Source organism: Cajanus cajan, chromosome 6, assembly GCF_000230855.2.
Source record: "Cajanus cajan strain Asha chromosome 6, NIPB_CcT2T_4, whole genome shotgun sequence".
Lineage (NCBI taxonomy): Eukaryota > Viridiplantae > Streptophyta > Magnoliopsida > Fabales > Fabaceae > Cajanus > Cajanus cajan.
The window spans coordinates 45,241,950-45,251,710 of record NC_138522.1 but is presented as its reverse complement, the minus strand read 5'-3'; the positions used below and the strand labels follow the sequence as shown (position 1 = coordinate 45,251,710).

At 33.3% G+C, this 9,761-nt stretch overlaps 1 protein-coding gene across 3 annotated transcripts; it reads right to left on the bottom strand.

Moving 5' to 3' along the window:
* Positions 1-5,810: 5,810 nt before the first annotated feature.
* LOC109796191 (FT-interacting protein 3) lies at positions 5,811-9,559 on the bottom strand. Of its 3 annotated transcripts, none has more exons than XM_020355861.3 (3): positions 9,345-9,559; positions 8,859-9,034; positions 5,811-8,576 (listed from the first exon to the last, which is right to left on the bottom strand). In XM_020355861.3, exon 3 carries the CDS (start codon positions 8,428-8,430, stop codon positions 6,103-6,105), a length of 2,328 nt encoding a protein of 775 aa, XP_020211450.1. In that variant the 5' UTR covers positions 8,431-8,576; positions 8,859-9,034; positions 9,345-9,559; the 3' UTR covers positions 5,811-6,102. The 3 variants fall into 3 exon arrangements, with proteins under 3 accessions (XP_020211450.1, XP_020211451.1, XP_020211449.1); XM_020355862.3 differs by having other exon boundaries at positions 8,913-9,034; XM_020355860.3 differs by lacking the exon at positions 8,859-9,034.
* Between the last annotated feature and the right edge of the window lie 202 nt (positions 9,560-9,761).

The window sequence follows — 9,761 nt, the reverse complement described above, 5'->3', positions numbered from 1 at the left end:
TAGATTAGTGAAATCACATATATCAACTCCTCCAACTTCTATTTCACCAATCTAAATCCTATGCTGAAAAAACAAAACGCAACCAAATTTCGAAAAGGACACACTAGGACACCTAGCTTCAAAACTTGTCTCTTGAAGTTACTCTTCTTGCTTATTTCCTCCAATTATAGCTTTATAGTATATTGTATCTCATCTTAGGGTGGGGCTTCATTATTACAAGAGTCCACGGAAATTATGTTTCAATTCCCATGCCTCTTGGAGCCCTATTGGTCTAAACCCTACTTATGGGAAAAGCAACCCAATTTCAATTCATTCAAAGCTCTGCAGATTGTCAAGTCTCTATTTCCCATGTTTGATACCTTATCTTATTTACCATAAATAACAAGGAAATTTTGTTACGCTAAAGGACTTTAAATCATTAAAGCTAGGGACTTAAGTGGAATGTAGAGATCATTTAAGCATAGACTTATTTAGGCATAGCAATAAAATATGATATGAAATTGATATATAATTTTATTTAGTATATGGAGTTAGAGGAATAATGGGTTTGTTATTTGTTAGTATCAGTTTTTGAAAGTAATTTTAAACGTTAACAATATTTTTCTTATGAGTGTTTATTATATTATTATATACTTTCATGCAATAATGTCTTTATTAAATTGCTTAAAATTAGGGTAACAAAAACCGAATATTTAATTAGAATAAGACATTAGTTTCGAGTTGGAATTTGGAAATGGGAATGGATGGCCAAATTGGATGGAGAAAAAAGAGATGAGTCCAAATTTAGCATGATCTTTTGCTCCATCATCATCTATTTGCTAGATCCTAAATTTGAGGGAATATGGGGCCAATATGGGCCTTCCAATTTTCCATGTAAATCAAAAATGAAAATCTCAAGTGTCAAAAGTGGGCCCTTGAGCCACCCCTCTTAGTTCTCAGTTTCCAAATATAGTATATCTTGATCAACTAGCTGGTTCCAAAGCTTTCTGTTTCTTCAGTAACCACATCAAATTTGAAGACTGTGTTGGCCTGACCTGACCATACCTTTACTCTTTTCATTATCACACACATTCTTAATTTCTCATGCTATACATGACACAAAGTACAAACTCTTTACATTAAACAAACTATATAATAACTGATATATTATTAAGTCAAATATGAACCAACTATATCTAAAAATATACAATTTTTGTATGAGTTATGATTATTTAACTTCTGGCTCTTATACTAGTCTAGTTTGGCCATTTATTATTTTATTTTCTTTTGATAAAGATGGAAACAAATTAAAAAATAAAAAATAAAAAGGTGTGAAAGGGAAACAAAACAGGAAACCTGAACAATGTGCGATTTCTTACTGAGATGCAGTCAGAGGAAACAGGCTGGATGGTTCCGAATATATATTGTTGCGTGCTTTGACTGATTATTCATTCATTTGGAGACATGGCACTTGCAGAGTGTGCATGAAATGAAATTCATTATTACTATGCATTCATTTGGGGTTCACTGTTTGCAGAGATGTGATGCTAAAATTCATTATTAAACAAAAGAAAAGAAATGTTTTATAAACCATTACGTTAAGTTTGTATTGTTCGTGTCTAAATAACGTTTTGCAAAATATGGACATCATTTATGCGTGTAATGTTATTATATAGTGACTGATTATTTGGATAATGTGAAACTTCGGAAAATAAGTGTAATCGCGGATCTTCTTTTGATATGCTTGTTGCATTTTGTTGACATTGACATTGAGCTTGGCTTTCAAAGTTATTGGATAAAAGAGTTTCTTTTTATCAAATTTGTTAAGTTTAATTAATTGTAGTTTTGATGTTTTGACTTAAATTAGGTGTAGTTTTAATTTTTTATGAAATTTTTAATTCACTTAGTTCTCTTTATTTTTATAATTAAAAAAAAAAGTTATTCTTATCAAAAAAAATTATCAATTAAACTCTTATATTTATTTATTTATTTTTACAAATTGAATTGATTCATAATCTATTGCTCAAAATTCAACAACCGAAAATTAAATCCCACTTAAATAAAATTGATATTCTTCGATCATGAATCTAACATATAATTTAATAAGTGATTTATTAACAAATAAAGTCCAACAAATAGTCAAGTTTCTCAAGAATTTTCACATAAATTTGATTATCTAACAATTTAATAAGTGATTTAATTATTAATAAATAAGGTCTTACAAATAGTCAAGTTTCTCAAATATTTTCACATAAGTTTGATTAATTACTACTCCTAACACTGAATACTTCATATCAATAATGTAATTAAAAAAAATAATACTAAGTTCAAGTGTCTAGAATAAGATTATGATCAATTTGTCTAAATATATGTTTAGAAATATTTTTTATTCTTTATCAAAAATATTTTTTATTTTTAATAAAAAAAATCTTTCAAACAAATTTCTAATTTATATTTAAACACAATCTATGTTAAGTCTCAATAGAGATAACTTTATCTTGCTTGATAATTCTATTTAGTTTCAACTATGATAAATTAAGTCAAACCCGAAAAAAAATATAATCTCCTGTTATAAAATTAATCCTTCAAATTTTGTCAAGTTGATACTAATTTTTTTTTTTTACTTTAAATGGTGGAAGTGATCAACTTCTAGATTAATGAATATCATAACTAAGAATGTAAAACCAACTAAATAACGTATTAAGCCTAACTTGTCCATTTGATAAGCAAGGATTCTCAATCTTTTTAACATCCACCATATATGTTATGTTCTTAAAGGGTGATTTGGTGGTATTATCTTTATTTAAAAAAAATTCATTTACTTTTTATGAAGGAAGGGTAAAATCAGTAGATGCTTGGTATGACTAATCCTTGCTTTTTGGTTGTTTAGCCCTTTTAACAAAAAAAGCAAATCCCTCAGTCGAGTGGCATAAACCAATCTAGCGTAACTTATATTCTATAAAAATAAAATAAAATAAAAGAGGGGAATTGTTCAAGATAAAATAAGTATTTTGGTTATAATTTATTTAATATGAGATATATCTTAACACACACCTTTCATGCAGGGCCCTGGTTTCTCATGGACATGGTCCTTTGCAGCCTCAACATCTATGTTTGTATGCATGTGACCAGTGCAGTTTCACTAGTAAACTGAAGAGGATCATAATCTGTCAATCCTAACATGTAGTTAGTTTAAATTGTGAAATTTATGGAATTTATACTGATAAAAAAGATTATGAAATTCATGGGATATATCAATGTAATTTGATGGACATTTATATGTATTTTTATATAAAAGTAATTTTGAGAAGAACAAAATATTTAAGATGTTTATATGATTATGTAGAATTTTGTATGAAAAAATTCAAAAAAATTATTTGATGGTCGTTAGTCTATCAACTGCATTGTTATTGTTACTCTTTTGAGGCAAATAGAGAGGATGAGGCTCTTCTATTTGTTGTTCATCAGCAATAAGTGGGCCTTAGAAAAGCTGAAAGACGGCCCAGGTGGTAAGTGGGTTCTAACTTCTAACTTCTAACCCATATACGGTAACAAAAGATCCAGAATCCACCATATAACTGCTCCAGCTCAAAATATTAACTCACTTTCTCTAATATATTTATTGAGTTTATATAATTTTTATTCAATAAAAAAAATATATGACTAGTATTCTTAAAAATATTTATTAAATGTGTGTTTGGCAACACATTTGATGCTATTTGATGGGATCCATAAAAGTAACTGTTAATTATTTTTCTATCAAAATTAACATAATTCTTACTTAAATGTGAATCTCGATACACATCTAAATCTTGCTGAGAAATATAGTAAGAAAATTGATTAATAGAATTAAGTTTATTTTTTATGTATCGTTAGTATAAATATTTTAAGATAAGTTATATTAAGTATGATATTAAAAATTATTATTATAAAAATTAATAAATTTATCATAGCAATACGTTAATTTTTGGTTGTTTTCCTGTGTGAGCGCTTGTCATTCAGACGTGTTTAGACGTGTATGTGAGAGCCAATGTATTGCATACAGACTAAGTTTATAGTTTTTTATCATAAAGAGTTTTTATTTTATATATCTCATGTGTACGTAAAGTGTGTGTTTTTTTTTTTTAATATATATATAAGATGAAGTGGTGTTCATTCGGCCCCAGCACTTGATAAAAAAACAAGACAAAATAAATCAAGCTTTGTTTGGGGATGGGGAGGAGGAGGAATCTGAGGGAGAGGAAAGAATATATTAGAATTATTTTGATAAAAAAAAAAAAAAAGTTGAAAATAGAGTGAAATAAAATAGAATTTGTAGTTTTTGGATAGAGTGAAATTAAGTAAGAAATATAGAGAAATTGATATCTTAAAATTGTATTTTATATAGTTAGATTTTCATGTAAAAAATAAATCATTTAGACAATTATATTTTTACCTTTTATTAACTTTTTTCAAATATGTTTAAACAATAATATAGAATAGTCTTGTCCAAATATTTTCTTGAGAAAAATTTCAAACAAACACATCTATAAAAAAGTGAAACTAAATTCATATAAATCTCATCACAATATCTCCTCAAATCCACGTAAATCATCTTCTCCAAACACTTTTTTAATCATTGATAATCCTTCCGTTTCTTTTTCATTTATTACTAAATCACCTCCCCCTAATACATCATTAATCTTTATAGATGTATAAATTTTTTCTTTTTAGTTCTTATAATTATATAAAATTTATTTTTTTAGTTTGTATAGATAAAATAAGATGTATAAACTACAAAAAATTAAAAGATAAAATTTATAAAATTAGAGAACAAAAAAGTAATTAAACAATTAATATATTATTAACTAAGTCAAATAAGAAATATGGCCTATAAATTTTGAATTTCGATTAATAATGAAATTATATTTTAGAGGTTTTTTTTATTCATCTATTCAAAAGAGTATGAAGTAGGCATGGCAACGAGACGATGGCAGAAAACATAGAGCGAATTTTACGTTCCTCGTCTCGATACCTGCCAGCAGGATTCGGGTTCCCCTGTCCTACCCCCACCTTTTTTTTCTTTTAAATAAATATGAATAAATTTTAAAAAAATAAAAAAAATAATAATAATAATAAATTTTATATATAAATATTTTTAATTTTATTTTATATATATATAAATATTTTTTTTAATTATATTATTAAACGGAACGAGGAACGAGGAGCGGGTATTAACATTCTCTCCCGCCCCTGCCCCCAGTTTTATGAATCAGGGAAAACTCTTTCCCTTTATTGAACAATTAACTAAAGTAAATAAATTCAATAAACAGATATTCGATCCCAAATTGCATTCAAAAGTTAACCATGTCACCCACGCAGAAAAAAATTGTCCCAAAAAAAATAAAGCAAAGCAAACATTTGGCGAGAAAAAAAAAAGTAACAAAACAAAACCCAATTATTGCGGAAGCATTTCTGTCTGTCCCACTGCTCGAATTATTGTCCTCTGAAGCAAAATAAATACAGACCCAAATAAATTAGGTAGCACATTGCATAGCAAAACAGACTTATATGCAGCTTCTTTATTTTAATGTCACGGTCCAGAGATATCTATATCCACATGTAGCTTTATTACAAAATTGCAAAATATTATTGTCAGAAAACTGTTGAGGACCAAGTCATAAGTCAATAGAAAATGCAGAGAAAACCGCACATCAAGCAAGGTATCTATCAAAGTACCAATAAACAATTGAAACTAGTAGTTCGGGTTGTGCACAAAATACTAATAGGTTTGTTTTACCTTATACTAATCAGCATCTTCAAAAATCTTATAGGAAGGGAAGAGGAGGAGGAAAAACAAAAATCACCTAACCTCAAAGTCAATTATATATCAATAGCCATTTGAGGTGGTAAGTTCAAACTTCCATTGAGAAACTTTACTAGATCTAATTAAACATGAAGTTGATTAAGCATCATAAGTTAATTTCAACTCACAGCCTACAAAATTACAAATTTAACCAAGACTACCATGAAAAGTTCAAAACAGAAAATCCTATGACATAATGAAATGCAAATCCACAAAATCTGGTGCTGAACAATGAAAGCAAAGCAAGCTCCATTTGCAGTTTGTGCACTTTCCATGACTCAGAGCATGCAATCAGTTCTTGCAGGGAGCCTCCTGAAGAAATTCAGAGGCACTGAAGGAAGCTTGTGGCGGAACCTGGGGTGTCTCAACACATAAATTCCGGTTAGAAGGGCCACAACTTGGAAGGGAGTCACATAGAGTACAATGGCAGCAACCAGACAGAAAATCACAAAGAGGGCAGTAGCTCTTGGATCTCTCCAGCTGAGCAAAGACTGCAGCCTCTCCCCTTGAGTGGCCAAATCACCAACCACAGTCTGTATCCTCCCAGCAATGCTCCTAAGTCGGTCATATCGCATCCTAACAATGTCTGAAGGCCTGGTGGTTGGGAATGTGTCGAACTCTTCATCGAGTTCATCCGGGTGCGCAGAGTCTGCATGAGATAGACGAGTGTCCATGTGAGGAGGGTGCCTTGGCCTCCATCTATAGTACCAAACTCCAATCAAGAAGAGGTAAAGGAATATTGTGGGTAAGATAAGCTCAGGGTACATGACCAATATTATGAACAGGATATGGATCAGAACCGTTGTGATGGGGTTTTTCCAGTTACAAATCTGGTCAAACCATTTTCCTACAGAAATTAATCCACTCAAAACTCCCATAATTCTGAAAAAGTTGGCCTTGCTTCTTCTCATACTCCACATGTGGGAACCCACATCCAGCATATATTCAACTATCTCCTTTCTTAATGGTGGCTCAGCACGACTCAGTCTCATTGAAACAATCTGAGTAGCTTGATGCCTCAAATTGTCAAGCTGGCTGACAGTTAGCGGGTGAATATAGTGCATCTTAGGTAGCAAAGGTAGTGAATACATGTGCATCATATTAAGCAAGGAAGAACAGGTAAACCTTACAGCCAAGTGAATTTCACCCATTTTCTTCACCCCAGACGGATGAAGAACTAGAAGTGGATAGTAATGTGTATAGACACGGTCAGTCTCAAGGGTGGAAAGACGGATTCGTACCTTTCCAATTTTGGAATCCTTTGCCCCTCCAGCCTTATCACCACCATGCAAATGACAGTTATCAAATACACCGATTGTAATGACAGTGCAAGGATCAAAAACCTCCCAAGTATATTGCTCATTCCACTTGGGTGCAAAGCTATCAATTATTGTCCTTGTCCGCACCCACTTCTGCCCATATTTTGCTACACAATAAGCATCTGTTTTCCCCTTATCATCCCCTGTTTTCATTGGCATTAAACCCTGAGCACTCAATATCCCCAATTCAAGAACTCCAATACCTGACTTCCACAGCTGTTTTGCAGTTGGGCGGAGATCACTGCTGTAGTGAGTTGATTCATCCAAAACGTGATATCCACCTTCCAGACAAATCCTCATATGAATCTTGCTAGAAAACTTGAACTCCTTCTTCTTTTCCCCTTCCATAATAACAACATGTTTTTCAATGTTATACCACTTAGTATTCACAGGTTTGTGATCCAGTCTCCGCTCCACCATCTGTAAGGGAATTGCGCACCTCCCCAGTGATTCCTCTTTGTTAGGGGCAACTCTGTCTTCCACACTCAAAATCAGAGGCTCCTCAAATGGTTCTGCAGCCACAAACATCAAATCCTCATTCCACATTGGATTGATAGTCCTGCTTTGAGAGATTCTAGTCCTCATGGTCTGGTTTCCCAGACTAGCCTTCACTAAAACTTCAGGGTATCTACCCTTGTCAGTTGGCTGCAAGTCTTGTGCCTCAATCACATTAACCCTCAAATACCAAAGCTTTGGAGATAGATACACCTTCGATCTAATGTTTGCAAGAGCATCAGTCCCACTAACCGTTGCAGCATCTGAGTGCCACGCTTCAGGAAACGCTTCATCAGCTTGTGTACCCATCCAAACAGCCAGCATTAGCTCCCCCTTCACCTTATCACCCTTTCTGTCCTCGAGCCTATACCACTGAGGGGCAAGAGGGCTATCCGGAGGAACACGCTTCGGGATCTCATTGAGGTCAAACCAGACACGACCGATGAAGTCATCCTTCACAACATCCTTATCCTTCACAGTAACCTCTAGCATGGAAGCCTGAATGCGGTCTTTGGAGAAAGCAAAAACCTGGCTCCATTCAGGGTTAGTCTTCTTCTCGAAGTGCCGAGTGGTGCCTTTGTAGTTCCCCAGCTTGACTTCAACATAAGGGTCACAACTGCCAGTGACATCCTTCGCAGGTAAGTCCTTAGCCTTCACAACCCTCACATAGAGGTACTGCATTTGCTCAACAAGGTCATAAGTGCTAGTAAGCTTGTCACCAGAGACCTTTCCCCCTCCAAGGTGGGGATTGGTCTCCTTCAACAAAAAATCTTCTGGTGGAGGCCTCTGCATCTTCTGGCTTCAAAGAATCAAAAGACCCTATTCCAAATAATGGAAGCTGTTGCTCAACTATTTCAAATCTTCAATGTTCCACACTTCCACTAGTAGGAACAGTGGTGCTTTTTAGAAATAAAAAAAACACAACGGTTCCAAGGAGCCTAAAAAACAGAAAAACACGGTCAAATAACCGTTACAGGCCGGCAAATCGAGTCATCTAAATATTCCCTAAACTTTAAAACGTACAAACCACAGAAGATAAGGAAACTCTAGGTTTTAATTAATGCAAAAATAAACAGGGATGCAAGCATAGATCTATGACAACACCAAGATTGTGTGCAAGCTTAAAACTTTAGATCCGATTGTGTTCAGCAAAAGCACAAAATCACAAAACAAGAAACAAAATATAAACACATAGAAAAAGTACAGAATAAAATCAGAACCCAGAATGTTCGAGGATGGGTGCCGACAGAATGTAGCATGAAACGAAGGAGTACCACTTCAAAGTTTCACACTTTCAGCATTCCAAGACCCTTTAACGAGTGTTCACTCATTTTCCGGAAACGAACATCACCCTCTGTTCACTTTTACCTCGCTTGTTTCAGCACTTTCCCACCACCTAACCCACCCACAGAAGTTTTAACCAAAAATAATATAAAAACACCAACATACTCTGATTATAAGCAGCTTAATATTCTATCCATTTAAAAAAATTAAAAAATAAAATAAAAATAAAAAATCCCATTTTTTTCAACAAAAGTAATAAAGATGCAATTTTGAACCAAATGGGTGCTGAAAAATCAACAAAATGATTTTTTTTTATTTTTGAGAATTACAAGTAATAGCAGCGAAATGAGGAAGGAGAAGAAGAAAGAGAAAAAAAGGAGAGGGTTTTAGGCTTAAGAAGAATAATGGTGAGATGTTGTTACCTTGGAGAGGGTTAGTTGTTAAGAAGAAAAAGCAGAAGCAATGGAGGTGGGAAGAGATAAGGGTAAGAGTGAAGGGAAAAGAGAAAGGGAAGAGGGTATAGAAGGAGAGGGTGTGTGTGCTTTTTTTGTTTGTGGGGCTAGGATCTAATGAATCTATGCAAAATATACAGAGAAGTTCCCCCCTTTGCTTTTTTGCACAGTGCTGGCTGCACCTCTGTTGCTGTACAGGGTGGTGGAATCAGGAATGGCGGTGGACCCGTCTCACGCGTGTGAACCACTTCGCTCGCTACTCACACGTCTGCCTCACGCGTGTGAATGTGATTATTTGATATCAGAGCATTTTTTAAGATTCTTTTTTTATGAAAATATATTATTTATAAATTTATAAAAATATTTATTTATATAGGTTTGAATTGA